This window comes from Petaurus breviceps, unplaced genomic scaffold (assembly GCF_028583685.1).
Source record: "Petaurus breviceps papuanus isolate PSGF00001 unplaced genomic scaffold, PetGlider_PUasm1.0 175, whole genome shotgun sequence".
Lineage (NCBI taxonomy): Eukaryota > Metazoa > Chordata > Mammalia > Diprotodontia > Petauridae > Petaurus > Petaurus breviceps.
Genome location: NW_027185764.1, coordinates 24,817,597 through 24,838,400, shown reverse-complemented (window position 1 = coordinate 24,838,400; position 20,804 = coordinate 24,817,597). Strand labels below are relative to the sequence as shown.

General features: G+C 37.5%; 1 protein-coding gene across 5 annotated transcripts in view; it reads left to right on the top strand.

Moving 5' to 3' along the window:
- Positions 1 to 10,908, top strand: part of EEF2K (eukaryotic elongation factor 2 kinase) — a 75,228-nt gene extending 64,320 nt beyond the window's left edge. For 3 of the 5 annotated variants that reach the window (XM_069084936.1, XM_069084933.1, XM_069084934.1), the window contains 3 exons: positions 1,821 to 1,913; positions 3,713 to 3,891; positions 9,239 to 10,908. In XM_069084936.1, coding sequence (XP_068941037.1) covers positions 1,821 to 1,913; positions 3,713 to 3,891; positions 9,239 to 9,348 — 382 coding nt within the window. In that variant the 3' untranslated portion in view covers positions 9,349 to 10,908. The remainder of the gene's footprint in view (positions 1 to 1,820; positions 1,914 to 3,712; positions 3,892 to 9,238) is intronic. The other 2 variants (XM_069084937.1, XM_069084935.1) reach the window with 1 other exon arrangement.
- Positions 10,909 to 20,804: the final 9,896 nt, after the last annotated feature.

Here is a 20,804-nt window from a genome sequence, read left to right as displayed (position 1 = left end):
TTTTGCCCTTTTTTTGGGAGGGCAGTTGGGGTTAAGTGACTTGTCCAAAGTCACATGGCTGGTTTTTGTGTTAAGTGTCTGAGGCTGGATTTGAATTCAGGTCCTCCTGACTCCAGGATCAGTGCTCTATTCACTGTGCCACTTAGCAGCCCCCTCCCCCCCATAATATAATTTAAATAAGAATCAACTGTATTTCCAGTAAAAGGTGTTTAATTGCCACTAAAATCCTTATAAGTTATGCTGAGTGCTAGTAAACACAATTTATGGGCAGAGTAATGTGTATAGTTAACAGGTTCATGAGTGTGGCCTTATTTATTTTGGCATCTTTACAAAAAATCGTCCCCACTTTGGTAGAAGAGTGGTGGACTATAGATGCAGATAGGTGCGTGCAGTCAGATGTGCTTAATTTGTCTAATTTGCTTAACTGAATTTCTTAGTTACAAAGGAGGGTCTTAATTGGCAAGGGAAGCAGTAGAGAGGAAAGCAATAGTATTGTTTGAAAGACATCAGTTAAAATTTTAAAAAGAGTTTTCAAGTATGAGCCTTCAAGATCAGGTTAAAAAGCAGTGAAAAGTCCAGAGGATCCTTGAGTCCAAATTCTTTATGAGGCACATTGAGGACTGAAGGGTAGAACATTCCTGATGGGGGAGATGGGTAGATTTGAATTTGTTAAAACATTTTTTTACTAGTACCTTTTGTTTTTACATAACTTTCATTTCTATATATACCCCTGTCCTATCAAGCCATCCCTTGTGATTAAGAATAAAAAGGAGAGGGATTAAAAAATTCAGCAAAACCAATGAATCCATCAATATTCTGAACAGTATTTGTAATATTCTGTATCCATAGTCTCCCACCTCTTCAAAGAAGAAGGCGAGGTACATTTTCTCAGCCCTTCTGTAGGGCCAAGCTTGACTTCTACAATTATACATTATTTCTTTTTGTTGTTGCCCTTTTCCTTTACATTGTAGCAGTGATTATGTATCTTGTTTGACTGATTTCATTTATTCCCTCTGTATCAATTCATAGATGTCTCGGAAGGGTGGGTTTCATTTATTCACTTGTTAGTGGAGAGTTGAAGGTTCAGTATTATGGTAGGGTCAATCAGCATTTACTGAGTACCATATGTCAGGCCCTGTGCTAAGCATTGGGAATACACACACACACACACACACACACGATCCCTCCGCTCAGGGACCACATAATCTGACATAGGAGACTATGCAAACAACCATGTACAAACAAGATAAGTTCAGGATAAAATGGGGAGTAGTTTCTGAGAGAAAACACTAAAATTAAGGAGAATTGGGAAAGGCTTCTTGTAGAAGGTAGGGAATTTAGCAGAAACTTGAAGGAAGCCAGGAGACAGTAATAAGGAGAGAGAGAGAGCATTCCTTCCAGGCTGGGGAACAAACAATGAGTCAGGAGTTGGAATGATATGCTAGCATTCAAAGAGAACCCTAGAATGTTAGAGCGAAAAAGACTCCAATCCAAACTTCTCAGTTTTGAGATGAAGAAACAGAAAGGTAAAAACTACTTTCCCAGGGTGATCTTTGCTCCGGTTTGCTACACTTGAGGGACTAGGTGAAGAGTGGTTTATAAAGTAGTTTTTAAAGCTCTTAATTAATTCATAAGCCACATTTGTAGTTGTGGGTTTTTTCATTTAGTTAGTTTTTTTTTTTTTAATGGTGAGGCAGACTTTCCCTGGGAGTGAAGCCAAGGGAACAGCTGTTTCATTCCTCTGTTGGAGTGGAAGGCATTCTGGTAGGCCAGAGAAGCCATTCTGTCTTAACACCTGGCTTTCCTCTTATCTCTTCCAGAATAATCTTGGCTAAATTCCTTTTGGTCCTAAAATTTCTCACACTTCACTTGGTGTCAGCCCTAAGGAGGAAATCTTTAATCCTATCAAATAAGTGAGTTAGTTAACTCTTTTTCCAATGCTAATTAGGATAAGAAATTAGATAAGGAGCTTTTGTTTCTATTAGTTAAAAAGGAATGGAGGAAATGGGGTAGAAGTTGGGGCTTTTGATACTCCTGCTTAATTGATCAACCCTCTTTCCCTAAGATCCATTAAAGGATCTTGAGGGCTAGAGGTAACAAAGAAGTGTGTTCTTCTCTACCACCAAACCTAGGGTAAACTGTTTCTTCTGCACACTAAGAGAGACAATCATTCAGACTTTGTGCTGGGTGCCAGGATACAAAAGCAAAAAAAGATACAATTTCTGCCCCCAGGGAGTTTATATTCTATGGGGAGACTATATAACTATGTACATAATAAGTACAAAGTAATTAGTGAGGGAAGGCACAAGCAGTAAGGGGATCAGAAAAGGCAAACTCTAAAACTGTGGTGTCAAATTCAAATAGAAGGGGATCCCTCAGGGTAGTGGGACATATTGACCTAGAAAACCACAAATCAACATTATCTGTATTGCATGCATTTTTATTTATTTTGTTAAACATTTCTCAATTATATTGTAATTTGGTTTAGGCCACATTCAGTTTGATACCTCTGTTCTAGAGTCTAGTCAGAATGAATCTAATTTCTTCTCCACGTGCCAGACCATTTCTGGTCACTCTCCAGTTTATCAATGTCTTTCCTAAACTATGGTACCCAGAACGGAACACAATACTCCAGAGGGGATTGAACAGGGACAAAGTATAAGGGCACTATCACATCCCTAATCCTGGAAGCTGTGCCTCTCTTAATTCAGCCCAAATTTGCATTAGACTTTTTGGCTACCATATCATACTGCTGACTCATATTAAGCTCTCAGTCCACTGGGGCTTTTTTTCAGCATTTTTTCAGAACAGCTGTCTCTCTTCAGCTCCCCATCTTATACTCCTAAAATTGATTTTGTTAACCCGCGTAATACTTTACAATTCTCTATTTTGAATTTCATCTTCTTAGGGTCAGCCCATTGCTCTAGCCCAGAGGTTCTTAAAGCGGTCCAAAGACTCCTGGGGGATCCCAAGACCCTTTCAGAGGTCCACAAGGTCAAAACTATTTTCATAATAATACTAAGGTTATTTGCCTATTAAGATGCTCCTTCATTTTCCATTTACATGTCTTTGTGAACCCAGATTTTCTTCAAATACTTCAACCAAAATAACATAGTCCAAACAATTGAATGCAACAGAAATGATCATTCATTTGTCTTCTAGTAAACCAGGTACTAGAAATTTGCAACAACAAAAAAATTTTAATTGCTACTCTTCTTACTAAATTTATTTAATTTAGAAAATGAGAGCTTGGGAGGCTAGGTGGTGCAGTGAATAGAGCACCGGCCCTGGAGTCAGGAGGACCTGAGTTCAAATGTGGCCTGAGACACTTAACACAAAAACCCCAGTTGCCCTCCAAAAAGAAAAAAAAAAAAAGAGTTTTTTTTCATAAAATGTCATTTGTGATAATATGTAATTAGTTTATTGTATTTAAATAAATTAATAAATATTTTAAAATGTATCTGTTTAAATTTTTAATATAATAAATATTGATAGATATAATCCATATAAACAAAAGCTCTTTGGAAGACTCCTCAAATTTTTTAAGAGTGTAAAGAAGTCCTGAAACCAAAATTTTGAGAACCGCTGATCCATTGTGACCCTCTTGGAGCGTGTTTCCATCATGGATCCACCTGTATCTTCTCTATTACATAGCTTTCCCCTTCTGCTGCTTTGATAAACATGCCACTTTTGTGTCTACCCTATTCCCCAGAACACAGAACTGGAAGGAGGCCCTACATTGGTATGATACTGCATTAAACACAACAGATTATGATGAAGGAGGTGAATATGACGGAATACAGGATGAGCCCCGGCACACACTCCTGGCAAGAGAGGCTGAAATGCTGTTTACAGGCGGCTTCCAGCTAGAGAAGGACCCCCAAAAATCAGGTAGAATGGCTGTTTCCCTTGTTGGGTGGAATGGGTGGAGGGGAAGCTTTGGCTTTATTGGTGATCAGTTCATCAAGTCTTTCTTGAGACTCTACTTGGTACCTAGCACATGTTAATTTTGTGGTAGCTATAAACTAAGTAGAAGATAAGGTCCCTCCTCTCAGGGAGTTTATAATTCTGTTTAGAAGACCTAAATAAAATACAAAAGAATGCAAGAGAGAAGTTATTTTTGAAGCCATAAAGGAAGAAAAAGTCCTTTTTGGCTGGAATAGTCTTTTTTTTTTTTAAGTTGAATTAGTTATTTTTAGTTTTTAACATTCACTTTCATAAGTTTTAAATTTTCTCCCCCTTCCCTTTCTCCTCCCTCCCCAAGATGGTATGTATATAGGCTCTACACATACATTCCCACATTAGTCATGTTGTATAGAAAAACTAGAACAAATTGTTTTAGGTCCTTGCATTGCCGAGAAAGGCTAAGTCTATCAAAGTTAGTCATTGCACACTGGCTGTTACTGTGTACAGAATTCTCCTGGTTCATTCATTTCACTCAGCATCAGTTCATATAAGTCTTTCCAGGTTTTTCTGAAGTCCTTGGCTAGAGTAGTGTTAGAAGAGTCCTCATAGAAGAGGAACGTGGACCTTGAATGATAGCGTAGGATTTTCAGAACTTCTTGCATAGCTCTGTAGCCTTTTCTTACAATTACTCCAGGAGAACTTAAAACACCATCATCAGGGAAAACCAAGAGCTGAAATAACATGCAATGGAACGAGAGAAGCATTCCCACAAAAAAACAGGTCCAAAGCAAGAGTGCTCACTAAATTAAGGGTATTCACTTTCATCATTAATAAATGACATAGTATGAAAAATGCTGTCTGTGTGATCATAGCCAAGAAACTTAACCTCTCAGTGCTCTAGGCATTTTCTGAGACTGTATGATGAAGAGAAGGTACCAGCCTGTAGAAGAATTTCCTTACCCAGCTGTTCCTATATTGAGAGGGTACTAGGTGGTATATTGGATAAAGCTCTGGGGCGAGAGTCAGAAAGACCTTAGTTCAAATCCAGCTTTAGATACCTCCTAGCTGTGTGACTCTGGACTTAACCTCTGGTTCCGTCAGTTTCCTCATCTGTAAAATGGGGATAATAATAGCACCTACCTCCCAGCCTTGTGATGAGGTTCAGATGAGATAATATTTGTAAAATATTTGGCACATAATGCTATATAAGTATTAGCTGCTACCATTATTAATTATTATTATTATCAGTAAAAATCACAAATTCATTCTCTATCTCTAGGGAAAATCCTAGCAATAAGACAAGTAAATTACAGCAATCAGGAGCATTAACATGTTAATGAAGAGGTCAGAATTTTAGTTTTTTAAAGATAACTTGATAGAATAATTTAAAAATTCAGTGCCCTCAACAAGAAATACTAGACAAAATAAATTATCTTAGGTTGCAGGTTATAAACAGTTTTTCAACTATCTGGTAATCTTTTTTTTACTTTGAAAAATCTTTCATTTTATTTGTACACTTAAAAAGTTGTACATTGAAACTTATAATATAGTTCTGTACAAGCTATTTACTTATCACTGGAAGAACTGCTAGGGAAAAGGGAGGGTCTTAACTTTTTTGGTTGATCATTAGGAAAAATTAAAGGAATAAAAAAAAGTATTTTTATTTAAATTTTTAAATTCTGCATGCAAATTTTATAAATACAAAAACAAATTCATAAATTTCTTTGAGCACTAAATAAATATCTATTTAATAAACTCCAACTTATTATCTCCAGCTAGCACTGGTTCAACACTTTTATTGATATGTAAAAAATTGTACTCATTCATATGTAGTGTTCAAAGGATGTGCTCATAAAGCAATTCTTAGTCATTTACAATTTCTAAAATTGTTCTAAAGTAGATTTCAGTTATATTGATAAAACTCCCACCATGCCACAGAGTCTAGAAAAAATAAAAGATGAAAAACAAGTCAAAGGTGTAGAAAAAAATTATTTCTGGTAATCTTCTTATTCAGTTTCTTCCTTCCAAGAAGTTGTGGCCTCATTCCTTCATTCAGTAAATACTTATTTGCATTCTCATATGCTGCCAAGAAAGACCAAGAAAATGTTATAAAAACAAGAAACCCCATTCACACATTTAAAAAATTAAATATTTGAGAATTTACATACTTGGCTCTTAATGCGGTCTTCCTAAAGGAAATGCTAAACAAATATCTTCAGAAATGAAAGAAAATCTAAATAATTTAAAGGACATGAAATGCTCATGAGTGAGTCTAATCAGCAAATCAAAATCCTCTACAAATAAATGAACAGATTTAACATAATAACTGTCAAATGATGCGGTTTTTAAATAAAGTCATAAAAAAATTTCTCTGGAAAAGCAAACTGGCAAGAAAATCAAGGGGGAAAACATGCTTGCTGTCTCTAAACTTAACTTAGTAATAAAATGGTTATCATCCAAAGTATCTGAGACTGGGCAAAAAACAACAACAAAAAAAACCGAACAGAAAAATAAGACTAACAAAATAGAAGAGTGATACCAGAAGTAGAAGCGATTATATATTAAATATTTGTGTTCTACAAACCTGTGGAAAATAAAAATTAGAGAAAGGATTCTTTAATAAATATTGCTGAAATATGTATTCCATTTATATTTATATATACATGTACATATACAGCATATATACATACACAAACACAAAAAGACCCATCAAAAAGTTAGATGAAAGTGGAATAATAGTTATTTTAACTGTAGTAGGTTTATAAAATTTTGTCTTTTGAGAAAATAGGAAGATAATATATATGGATTCAATTATATTAAATAAAGTTATGTAGAACAAAAAAACTCTAATCAAAAAAGAAAGATAATGTGTATATGTAGTGAGGGTTGATTTACAACAAATCTAGAAGATAAGAAGTGGATATCTAAAATTTAGAAGGAGCTAATGTGAACAGTCATGGGAAAATACCCATTCACCAATGAATAAATGTAATATACAGGTAATTTTCTAAAGAGTATACACTTATTGCAACTAATTACTTGAGGAAAGAAATGTCCCATCTTCTTAATAATCACAGGTACCTACTTGCCAAAAAAAAAAAAACCAAATTATGAAAATGTTGGTGGAGTTATGAAGAAGCAGGTATGCTCATACATCTCTGGTAGAATTACAGATTGGTGGCATCTTTTTGAAGAACAGTACACTATATCACATCCTTTGACTCAATAGTCACATAATTAGGAATATACCCAAAGGACATTACCAAAGCGTGTTGTGTTGTTTTTTAAGAGGTATGAATTTGTTTATTATAGCAGTATTTATTTGTAATCATAGAAAATAACTGGTAACCTTAATGCCCCACAGTTACAATTGTATGAACTAGGAGTAACATGTAAGAAGAATTTTAACTGTGCAAAAACATAACTATCAGATAAAGAAAACGGAACTATATCCCCATTGGCCACAACTCTGCAAAAGGAAAATCAGATCTACAAATTCAGGGATAAAATGGAAAGACCGTGGGACAAGTCCAGAGGCCTAATTATGAAGCAACCACCTCCTTTCTGTTTCTTTGTTTGTCTTTTTGGAGGGGGTAGTTGGGGTTAAGTGACTTGCCCAAGGCCACACAGTTATTAAGTGTTGAGTGTCTGCGTTCACATTTGAACTCAGGTCCTTCTGACTCCAGAGCTGGTATTCTATTCCCTGCGCCACCTAGCTGCCCTGACTACCTCCTTTCTGACAACCATGAAGGAGACACATTTTCTAACATAGCTAATGTGTGGTTTTGAGTGACTATGCTTTTTTCAAAAATTTGTTTCCTATTTTAATTCAGTTTTATTTTATTTCTACTTCCACATTCTCTCCCATTGTTTCCCCCTACTCATTGAGAAAGCAAAAAAAACAAAACCCAATAGTCATGCAAAATAAATTCCTGCATTAGCCGTGTCCAAAATGCTTGCTTCAGTCTGTACTCTGAATCCATCATCACTCTTTTGGATGGGATGCCATGTTTTTTCATGTATTCCCTGGAATTCTGATTGGTTCCATTATGTTCCTAAATCTTTAAAGTCGTTTGTCCTTTTAGGATTGTTGTTATCTTATAAATTGTTTTCCTGGTTCTGCTCACTTCACTTTGTATCAATTCATACAAATCTCAGGCTTTTGTGAAACTTTCTCCTTCATCATTTCTTACAGCACAATAGTATTTCATCACATACATGTACCATAACTTGGTCCAACTTCCCCCAGCCAATGGACACCCTCCCATTTTCCAATTCTTTGCCACCATGGAAAGAGCTGCTATAAATATTTTTGTTTCTCCAGGTCCTTTTTCTCTTTCTTTGATTTTCTTGGAGTATAGACATAGTAATGATATTCCCGGGTCAAAGTTTAATAACTTTTTGGGCATAGTTATAAGTTGCTTTCCAAAATAGCTAGACCACTTCACAGCTCCATTAATGTGCCTATTTTCCCACAGTTCTCCAGCATTTATAATTTTCCTTTTTTGTCAACTTTGCCAATCTTATGGGTATGAGGTAGTACCTCAGAGTTATTTTAACTTGCTTTTCTCTAATTATTAGCAATTTAGAGCATTTTTATGTAACTAGTTTGTATTTCTTACCTTAAAACTACCTGTTCGTATCCTTAGACCATTTACCAAGTGGTGAATGGTTCTTTTTTTTAATGAATTTGAATCAGTTTCCTATGTATCTTAGAAATGAATTTTTCATCAGAGAAACTTGCTACAAAGATTTTCCCCCAATTTACTATGTCACCCATAGAATTAAATCATCGAGCACATGCTAGAATCATAGAGTTAGTGTCTTCTACAATGTGCTTGAGCCATTCTTATATAGAATGGGTATCAGGAGGGAGTTGTTGTGTGACTTATTGGAACTTCTCAGGAAAAGGGGAAGCATTATTAAACACCAGGCACTATCCTAAGCACTTTATAAATATTATTTGATCCTAACAAAAGCCCTCTGAGTTAGGTACTATTATTATCTCCTTTTGTACAGATGAAGAAACGAGGCCAATATAAGGTATATGACTTGACCAGGGTCACACAACTAGTACGTATTTGAGACTGCATTTGAACTCAGGTCCTCTTGACTTCAGGCCCAGAGCTCTATCCACTGTGTTCCCTACCAGTTCCTTGTCTTAACAACCCTGAAAAAGAGAAATCTTTTTCTTCTAAGTCTGACCTAAATCTTTTCCACAGCAAGTTTGATCCTTGGCAAATTAAATCTGGTTTTCTTTGTCTGCAGTTGTCTTTGTAACCCTATTCAGAGGATAAGTTTCATTCCTTTCTTGTGTTGTTTTCTCTTTCAGGTGACCTCTACACTGCAGCTGCAGAGGCCGCCATGGAAGCTATGAAGGGTCGGCTAGCCAATAAGTACTACGAGAAGGCTGAAGAAGCATGGGCTTTGATGGAGGAATAGCCCACTAAAGCTTTTCCACCGTCCTTGTGCATAGTGGGGGTGATGTTGGGTCGGGGGGAAGGGAGTAGATTTCTTGTTTAAGCTGGAAAGGAGAAAAAGACTTTCTTCATTCGTCCCTAAAAATGCATTTTTAATGTGTTGTGAAACTGACTTTTGTATTTCAAATTTGGACTTTTGGATTTCCCTTTGCTACAAGCAAAGAAACATATACATGCCTGTGAAGGCAGTATATTTGTTGGGGTGAGGGAGGGAAGGGATAAACAGAAGTAGTGTCGTGAACTTAGACCTACTTTTTGAGGTTATATTACCAATGAATATAACCTTTTTTTTAAATATATTTTTTATCTATTAGAATTGAATATGTGGCTTCCTTTCTAAGGGAAAAAGCTGTATATGCTGAGCTTTATTCACTCCTTTCTGTCTTCTGTGAACAATGTTAATATTGTGGTCACCAAAACAACCTTGACCAAATGGAGGAAACCTTAGGTTTCATCGCTCCAAAGATTCTTCCATTTCTTGAGGTAGGAGGAATCTTCAGGTTTGCCTTTCATGGAATGCAAACTGACTGGGGAAACTATTAAGTTTGGAAATGGTTTGAAATAAAGTTAGAAAGTATCCTCCTATGGAATTATTCCTCCAGATTTCCCTGGGTGCCCCAGTTAGGAGGGAATGTAGTTCACCTAAGCTCTTTCCACCATGGGGAGCTTTCTGCTGATTTCTTTCTATTCATTCAGCTCAGATGCCTTTATTTTTAATGTTTTGACTATTACACAGCAAAAAAAAATATATATATATATATATACTATTTTGAATTATATTTCCTTCAGTGAGCTTTTAAATAAGAGGTTTGATAACGTTGTATGCAACATATTTCTACCTCCAAGTCTTAAATTATCTAGTGGGGAGCAGGATAACTAGAAAGCAAACAGAAAATAATATTGTTGCATGTTTGAACTTTTTTTTCATCCTAGTGGAAATTTATCCAATATCTTCATGTAAAAACAAACACACCACACCACTGAAGACTTTTGTATGATATACCATTCCTGGCCTTCAACATCCATCAGATTTTCTTCACTATTACTTTTTGTCTGAATCTCCACTGATCCGAATGTAATTTTCAGCTCCCTGGTTCCCTCAATAGTCCATTGAGAACTGTATTGCAAGTAAGGGAGACTTGTTCATTCATACTCAGCTCATTCCGTTTGTTCCGTGAGGCCAGACTGAAATTTCTTTTTGCTTATCCAGTCTTCTCTTCAGAGACTGAAAATTAACAGTACAAATAAAATTTCAGGGCAAATGTTTTAAAAACATGGATAAGAACAAACTTATCATTTGGTCTGAAGCACTTTAGTGGCATCCATCTCCAAGGAAATAAGTCACATGCTAATTACAAAGCATTTTTTATCTGTTCATTGAAAAACGTCTTCTATGAAACACTACTGGGAAGCACTTTTGTTGGTCTGGTTTGAGTTGCTGTGTGCCCTTGAAAGTAATAAAAATTCATTTCTTTTTTTTAAAAAAAGTATGTTAATTAAACATTTTTGCTACTTACACCTACTACCAGATTATTGAAGTTTTACTTATTGTATGGGTGGCAAATGTGTTATCTGGCCACTAGCTTGATGTGACCGTCCTTTCCCCTCAGTTTCTGAAACTAGATTACAAATTAATTTAGAGGCAATATGATGTAGTGAGGAAAGTGTTAGAATCCAGGTCAGGTTTAAATTCTTTACCACTAAGTAGTTGTGACCATGAAAAAAACCACTTAACTTATGAGGTAGCTAGGTAGCGCTGTTGAGGGCGTTTTGCCTGGAGTTAGGAATACTGAAGTTCAAGTGTGACCTTAAATTGAGTAACCCTGGGTAAGTCACTTTCCTCTGCCTCCGCTTTCTCATCTCTAAAATAGGGTTCATAATACCACCTACTTCTCAGGTTGTTGTGAGGATCAAATGAGGTAATTTAAAGCACTTGCCCTGTATAAATGTTATTACTTTCTCTAAACCTTCATTTCCTTATCGGTAAATTAAAATTAATAGCACATGTAGTACAGGTAAAACAGGGTTGTTGTGAGTATTAAATGAGATTAAAGCACCATATAAATCAGGTATTATTATTTAGAGTAAGGACTCAATCTTTATATCTTCTATATATATATATATCAACATTTTTTGTATGAAACAGTTGCCCAGTAAATTCCAGGTAAGTGAGTGAAGGAAGAAAATTGAGAACCCACGCTTCACCAGGTTTCTTCTCTTGCTCTCCCAATGGAAATGGTACCTTAGGATCAGGAGGTAGAATTAAGTAGCCTTACATTTCTTTGATGTCTTAGAGACTAGGGGAGTTTAAGCAGAGGTTTCCTTCATAGCCCTTTTTTTGCATGGTTTTTCACAATCTTTCAGTGTTCAAGAGCTGTGTTTCTAAAGAGGTAGAAGAATTTACTCCACTTTAAAAATTCCAATTTTCTAAGGTCAAGTGGCCTGCTTCCAGATAGTTCTTTCCCTTGTAGCCTGGCTATTATAGGCAAAACAAACTAGAAAGTACCACTTCTCACAAAGACCCTGGACCTAGAGAATTGAAGGGGAATTTTACAGGTCACCTAATATCAACCGCCTTATTTCACAAATGAGGGAACTGAGGTCCAGAGTGGTTCGAAGGCTAATTTGTGGAAAAGGGGACGTGTAATTTTTTTCTGCTAGGGTCAGTTGTTCTAGAGAAGACTAGGAAGAAGACTTCATGAATGCATGAAGTAAATTGAGTGTGATTACCATTCAGTGGGGGCAGCTAGGTGGCAAGATAATGAGTGCCAAGTCTGGAGTCAGGAAGACTCTTCAAATTTGCCCTCAGACATTTACTAGCCATGTGACTTCACCCTGGTTGCCTCAGTTTCCTCATCTGTAAAATGAACTGGAGAAAGAAATGGCAAACCATGCCAGTATCTTTGCCAAGAAAACCCTAAATGGGGTCATGAAGAGTCAGACACAACTGAATAACAAAGCATTCAATGGCCTGACTTGGCTGAATGCAAAGTAAATAAACACATGGTGGCTCTATTCAAATCCACCACTAATAACAAAATAAAAATTCAGTGATTCTGGCTGTCGAAGTCTGCTTCTCCCCTGGGACTGGGGATGGTGGAAGGGAGAGAGGAAAAGATTCAGGACTATGAAATTAGCTACCTAAGTGGATCCCAGGAAATCAAGGTAAAGATTGGCCCTTGTTAATATTTGCCAGCTTAATTTCATCCTGGCACAATTGTCTTACCTTACACAGGTTCAGCTTGTGTTGGGAGTGGTGAGGCAAAACAGGCATCTGATAAGGTTGGCTGGCTCTTTGTATTTCTTACTCCTCTCAGGAAAGCCTGATTAAGACCACATGGACCCTTTATGTCTAGGAAGATGGCTTACATTAACTTGGTTGTCCCTTTGTCCCTCCAAGTTCTAATTCATCCCTCTGAACAGAGTCGATTCTTTCACCTCTTTCCTTGTGTTTTCTGAAGACAAGTGAGGTGCTCCATTTTATCATGATTCCTTTCTGGTCTTCTCAAATGTCAGAATTGAATGAACCAAATAAATAAAAAGCAGTGATTGTTTTAAAATAGAAATTACGCATTTTATCCAATTCAGAAGGCTTCCTGTTGTCTCTGAAGTCTGATCCAGAACATTTCTTCCTCCTGTTAGCGTAAGAGACTTGTCTGGCATGTCAGTCTTCAGAAACCCTCAGTGACTTCTTAGCACCCGTAGGAGATAATACAAACCCTTAGGGATCTGGCCTCCAACCTACTTTCCAGCCTCATTTGACCTTATTCCCCCATAATAATGGTTCTCAAAGTGTAGTCTGGAGGTCCTGAGACCCTTTCAAAACTATTTTGGTAATAATACTAAGGTGTTACAATTTCTAATACTGTTAACATTCATAGCTATAACCCACATAAACAAAAGCTAAGTGCAAAGGGAGCCCAGAGGTGGGAGATGCACAAATGTTGCAAATGGCACATATATCAATCAACCAGTTATGCTGATTTTTTTCCTCTTTGTCTTTAAAAGATGCTATTTGTTATATAGGATGGTTTTCAGGAAGGGAGAGGAATACTGGGGAAAAGTATAATGAGACCAAAAAAAAAGAATCCAACATCAGTGAAAACATTTTTTTTGGGAGGGCAATTGGGGTTAAGTGACTTGCCCAAAGTCACATGGCTAATAAGTGTGTCAAGTGTCTGAGGCTGGATTTGAACTCAGGTCCTCCTGACTCCAGGGCTGGTGCTGTATTCACTGTACCACTTAGCCACCCCTGAAAACTTATTTTGAAAAAAAAAAATGTGTTGGGTGGTCCTGAAACCAAAAAAGTTTTGAGAACTTCTGCCTTATATGAACTCCATATTCAGTCAAATTGGACTGCTCGCTATGCCCACCCTCCACATTTGTCCTAAACTCTCCCACTTTGGTGCATTAGTGCCTTCCTCAGACACTGTGGCCCTAGGCAGATCATTAAGCTCTCTGCCTCAGTTTCCTCATCTGTAAAAGGAAGGAGTTGTGCTCAATGACCTCTAAAGTCCCTCCAAACACTTAATCTATGCTCCTATTCATGTATGTTCTTCACATCCCTCTCTACTTGCTCAAATAAAATAATTCAAGAAATATGAAGTACCTACTGTGCCTATTGAAACCTTTGAAGGAAGTCTCAAGGTACAACTCAGGCATGACCTCTTCCATATAGACTTCCCCCCAACTGAAAGATAACTTTCCTCGAATTGTTTTATAGTACTCTCGATTTCCCCTTTGCTTTGATCACATTCCAACTTTTATCATATTTCTGGCCATCCTCCTCTCTACTCTCAGGTCCTCCACCATAGTTTAGGCCCTCATAACCTTTTGCCTGGACATTAACTTCCTCATTAATCTCCCAACTTCCAGGGTCTTCCCCTTTCCAATCCATCTTCCACAAAGCTGCCAAATCAAGATTCCTAAAGCACAGGTTTGACTATTCTTCTGCTAGTGAAATTTCAGTGGATTCTTATTGTATTTAGGATAAAATTAAAATTCCTTAGTTTGGCTTTTTTGTTTTTATTCAGTGGTTTCAGTTGTGTCTGACTTTTTGTGACCACTTTTTGGGGGGATTTCTTGATACAGATACTGGATTGGTATGCCATTTCCTTCTCTACATGAGGAACCAAGGCAACTGGAGTTAAATGACTTGCCCAAGGCCACACAGTTAGTAAGTATCTGAGGTCAGATTCTAACTCAGGAACTCTGGGTCTGGGATCTATCCACTTTGCCACCTAGCTACCCTAGTTTGGCTTTTAAAGCCCTTTATACCTGGCTCTGACCTATTTTTCCAGACTAATCTCACATTACCCCATGGAACACAGTGTGTGTTCCAGCCAGATTGGCCCACTTGCTGATCTCTGTTGGGACATCCTATATCTCTTCCCCCTTGCTTTTGGCACAAACTGTCTCCTATGCATAGGACACTCTTCCTTCTTACCTGTGCTTCATAACATCCTCAGAATCAAATCACAGTTCAGATGGCCTTTCCTACAAAAGGCCCTCCTTGATCTTATTAGTTTCTAATGCCTCCAGAAAAACTATTTTGAATTTATTTTGCATGTGTCTTATATTTTACTTGTCTTTGTATATGTTATGTCCTTGTAAACTCCTTGAGGGAAGACACTTTTATTTTTTGTCTTTGTAAGCCCAGAATATTTCACAATGCTTGGCACCTAGTAGGTACTCAGTAGATGTTTATTGAATTGCTCTACTTAGGAATATGTTGTCAGTAGTTCTTGCCAGCTTTCCTGAGCTGATTGTTAAATTTTCAGTGTGAGTAGTATTTACATCTCAGGAATTGGCAATCTGCACAGATCTAAGCTTGATCTATTGTTTTATTGATTGTCAAGGCTTAAGAAAGAGTTAATAATGCATATTAAGCCTAAAAGTATATGTGTGAGCATATATTCCCCACCCCCCACATTCTCCCCAGCCCAGTTGTTAAACAATTACCCGCACACCCCAGTGTTGCTCTATAAACATTTCTTGAGCTCCACAGGAATGCCTTAGAAGGTCAAGGGATGAAATCATCCACAGGCTGTAGGCCTGGTGACTATGCTAATAATGAAAATAACAATAGCTGTCACATATTGCTTTAAAGTTTGCAAAATTCTTTACATTTATTACCTCATTGGAACTTCACCACACCCCTGCTCCTATTAGACTTCAAGCTCTAATAAGGACAATTCAGGTCAACAAACATCTATTAGAGGCAGGTAATATTTCTTTCTATTCCTGGGGCCCTTCACATAGTAGGTATTTAGATATTTGTTGAAATGAATGTGTTGGTGTAGACTGGCAGTTCTTATAGTGAGGATAAATATGTTTAGAAATTTCTCAACTTTACAAGTGCTATCATTCATTAATCCAACATGGAAAGTCTGATTGATAGACCAGGAGTTCTTATCCTGGGATCTGTGAACATTTTAAAATACTTTGAAAACTTGACCAAAAAAAAATTGGTTGCTTTTGCAATCCAGTGTGTTTTATTTTATGCATTCAAAAACATTATTCTGAGACTCGATCCATAGGTTTCATCAGACTGCAAAGGGACACACACACACAATATTAAGAACTCCTGCTTTATCATTTTGTGTTGGCAAAGAATTGGAAGTTGAGGGGATACCTATCAATTGGGGAATGGTTGCTCAAGTTGTGATATATGATTATAATGGAGTACTTTTATGCTATAAGAAATGATGGGGGCGGCCAGGTGGCGCAGTGAGTAGGAGCGCCAGCCCTGGCGTTGGGAGACCCGGGATCGGTTCCAGCCTCAGAAACTTGGCACCCACACAAAATAACTGACCATGTAACCTTGAGCAAGTTACTTAACCCCAATTGCTTTAAAAAAAAAAAAGAAAGAAATGATGAGCAGGATGGTTTCAGAAAAACCTAGGAAGACATCCATGAACTGATGCAAAGTGAATTGAACAGAACCAGGAGAACATTGTACATAGTAACAACAATATTGTACAATGATCAACTGTGAATGACTTAGTTATATGCAATAATACAATGATCCAAGACAATTCCAAAGGACTTATGATGAAAAATGCTATCCATTTCCAGAGAAAGAACTAATCTGAATGAAGATCAAAACATACTTTTAGAATTTCATTCTTCTTGGGGTTTTTTGTCTGTTTTCTTTTGCAATATGGCTAATATTGAAATGTTTTTAATGACTACACATGCATAATCTTTATCAAATTACTTGCCTTCTCAAGGAATGGGAAAGGGAAGGGGAAAGAATAGGAAGGAGGGAAAGAGAGAACTTGGAACTCAAAGTTTTAAAACTAATGTTAAAAAATTTTTTTTCCTATAACTGGGGGAAAATAAAATACTAAATAAAATTTTTAAAAAGAAAAAAAAAGGTCTCTTCCAGCTCTGAGTCTATGATCTTATGTAAAACTAACCTTTTACACCTGTGTACTTTCAATTTTTTACCCATTCCAATCCATCTTCCACTGTTGCCAAAGTGATCTTCCAAAAGCCACTGTCTGCCTATGTCACCCTATTCAATGTCAGACATTTAATGACACTATGTCATTGAATAGGAATTCAATCTCCAGTGGTTCCTCCAGGATCAAATATAAAATAAAATCCCCTCTTTTGTCATTTAAAGCCCTTTACAACCAGACTTCAAAATCCAACAAAACTGCCCTGCTAGCTGGTCCTGGCAGAGAACATCATTTGCCAGGATGTCATCTTTGCCTTCTATCTGTCCCTCAGACCTAGAATGCCCTCCTTCCTCCCCTCTGCCTCCTGACTCGCCTCCATCCCACCATCAGCAGGAAGTCTTCCCCCCACCCAGGGCCTACCCTGTTCAATTGAGTCCAACTGTTCTTGACTCCCATTTGGGGATCATTTAAACAGAGTTAAGTGACTTGCCCAGGGTCACAAAGGTAGTAAGATCTGAAGTCAAATTTGAACTCAGGTTTTCCTGACTCCAGGCCAGGAACTCTTTCCACTGAGCCAAGAAACTCCATGATAACTTGCATCTACTCAGACTGTATCTTGTTTGCATGTTTCTCCATTAAATGAAAGCTCCTGGAGGGAAGGGACCTCCATTCTGCTTTTCTGTATGTCCTCAGAACTTGGTTTCACGTTTAGCACATTGTAAGAAATCAATAAATACATGTTGACTGACTCTCCCCATACCTCTTCTTTTTTTTTTTAAAGCAGAATACTGTTTGGAAAACAGATAAAATAGGGGCGGCTAGGTGGCATAGTGAGTAGAGCACTGGCCCTGGAGTCAGGAGGACCTGTGTTCAAATTTGACCTCAGACACTAACTTAACACAAAAACTAGCCGTGTGACTTTGGGCAAGTCACTTAACCCCAATTGCTCTCTAAAAAACAAGCAAAACCAAAAACAGGTAAAATAATTAAAGCTAATGACCAATATTTGGTCCAGGAACATAACCCTCCACTAAGTAGCTCTCAGGAGGGGGAATACAGGAGCAGCATACACGGCCACTTACTGTTGTCTGGTTTTAAAATTGTTTTGCTTTGTGACGAAGGACAGTTCCCTGAAGGAAGATATTGTGGGAAATATTTGTGTTAAAAAAAAAAGGTCCCAATAAAACTTTATGTTAAAAACAGCTAAATGAGGGACTAATTATTTTCTTGATAAGGTAATACTAATAACTAACATCTGGATAGTACTGTAAGGTTTACAGAGTAGGGATTGTGTGATACATATTTGTATTTCCTACAGCACAGTCCTGGGTCACTGCATTCAACAGCAGCACACTAGAAAGTGTTCAATAAATATTTGTTGATCTTAAAAAGTATCTTTACCATAAAACTCATCTAAGATAGTAGTTCACTGCTTGTTTCTGTAATAATCACTTGGAGGCTGTAGGATAGAGTAGGGGAAAAAGCAGGGAAATTGAAAACTAAAGTGTTAGACTTAATCAGAAGCGAAGCCAAAGAATTCCATTTGATCTACATGGCTTTTTTCTTTTATTTATTTTTTAATCTTTTTGAAGGGGGGAAGGCAAGGCAATTGGGGTTAAGTGACTTGCCCAAGGTCATACAGCTAGTAAGTGTTAAGTGTCTGAGGCTGGGTTTGACTCCAGGGTCAGTGCTCTATTCACTGTGCCACCTAGCTGCCCCAATGACTTTTTTTAAAGCAATACTTCTCCCTTGTAAATTAAGACATGCTGGTAAGAGCTAAATGGCACAGTGGATTGAGCGTTGGACCTGAAGAGTTAAAATTCAGCCTCAGATATTTACTAGCTGTGTTTCCCGGGACAAGTCATTTAAGTTTTGTTTTCCTCTTATTTCCTCAACTTTATTTTTTAAATTTATTTTTTAAAATTTATTTATTTCCTCAACTCTAAAATGAAGATAATAATACCACTTACCTCCTAAGATTGTTGTGAGGATCAAATTAGATAATATTTACAAATCATTTTGCACAGTGCCTGACCCCATAGTAAGTACTTAATAAATGCCCATTTCTTTCCTTCCTTGTCTTGCTTGACCTGAATATGAAAATTGCCCTGACTGGGTTTTCCCTTACTATGTCTGGGATTGGACCATAACAAGCCCATGTCTCTGCTGTGGGCATTCTTGCCTGCATGGTGACAGTGATGCCTAATTATAACTATAAAGTTCATGCTAATTCCAAAACAGGTAAATCAAGTCCTTGCCCTCAGAAACTCCTAAGCAGCTCAGAAGCAGCCTAAGAAGCTTGAATATAATGTGAATAGGCTCAGAGAAAACAGGGGTAGGAATAATTTCTGGTGTCATTCCCACAGCTCAAAGTCAAAAGGACATGTACAATTATATCCCCCTGTTAAATGTTTAAGAATCCACTCTGAAAAAATATACACAGGACATACCTTTAAGTTTAATTTTTAGTATTAATATTTTCTCCATCATTTTCTTAAGTCTAGATAATCAAAACCATAGATCAAGACTTGAAATGTAGCATTTGCTGATTTCTGAGGCATGAATTCTCACACTGAAAATTTAAGTTCAGACTAGCTCCAAGCACAGCCCTGCAATGACCCCTATCTCCTCTGTTCTCCTTGCCTCTCTCACCAGAGAATTCCCTAGATACTTTTGTTCAATAAGGCCAGTTTAGCAAAGACAGGAATTCTTACTTTGGCTGGCCTACCTCAGTAGAACAGGAACTGCCTGGATCCTACTCAGGCTTTACCCCAAACTCATCCTATGGAGTGGAGTCATTCTCCTACATCCTCTAGCCTCTGCCTCATTGTTGGCTTGAGGGACATTTCAGGATGATTGTTTCAAACAGGTCTGTGAAATTAGGGTAATGAAATAGGCCAACCAGAGCTTAATCAGCCCTCTGGAAAGCTCTACTCTGTGGAGCTCAGCTCCTTTCTGGTAGGGTGACTGGTTTCAGCCTGGTTAAAATCTAGGTGAAATATGGGGACCGTGTGTATGGATGTAATTTTCATTTGTCAAGAATTTGCAGGCTTACAAATTTCTTGAAAACAGGAATTGTTTCCACTTTGTGGTTGTAAGCCTAGCACCTAGTACAGTAACTGGAACTTAATATAAACTTGTTGGATTGAATTGGAATTGAAAAAAAAATTATGTATGTGTATGTGTGTGTACACACACATATACATATATATACATATGTGTGTAAATATGTATATATACATATATATGAAACATCCTCAGATAATATTTTTTATATTCATGCATTTATTAAGGTACCAACCAGGGTATGATGCCATTGTAATACCTCCTCATAATAATTACCTCATTTTACACATGGGGGAAATATAATAGCCCCGAATGTCCACTTGGGGCCTTCTTTTTCATCTCCCCTTCAGTACTAGGGAGTTTGAGATGAAAATTTTTGAGGTCAGTCATAATTGCTCTGGAGTCCCCAGTTAGGAAAATCCCTAATACTTGGGCAGAGGTTATATACTCTCTGCCTAGCCTTACATCTAAATCTCTCTTTAGTTAACCCTTGACTTCTTTGCAGGTGAGGCAAAATTCAGTTTACTGGAAAAGTTTGAGTAATGAAACATTATATGATATTATAGTGACTGTGGATCAACAGATTTCAAGGAGGAAAGTTGGGACAGAGCTGTCCTTTTCTCTGGATTTCCCTCAGCCTGGGCCCTCCTTTCTGTGATACCTGTTGAACCAACAACTCTGCAACATTTTCTTTTTCTGCTATAGATTATTTCTTCCTTTGCCCTACTTGCTCCCAATATCTTTCTCTTTTTGAGATAACTGTTCCTCAAACAGGCTATTCCATCTCCCTGATGCCAAGACTTTCACTGGCTGTCTCTCACTCAGGCCTAGAATGCTCTTTCCCCTCCTCCCTCTCCTCCTCCCCCCTCCCCCATCCTCCCTCTCTCCCTCCCCCTTCCTCCTTTCCCCTTCCTCCTCCCCTCCTCCTCCTCCTCCTTCTCCTGGC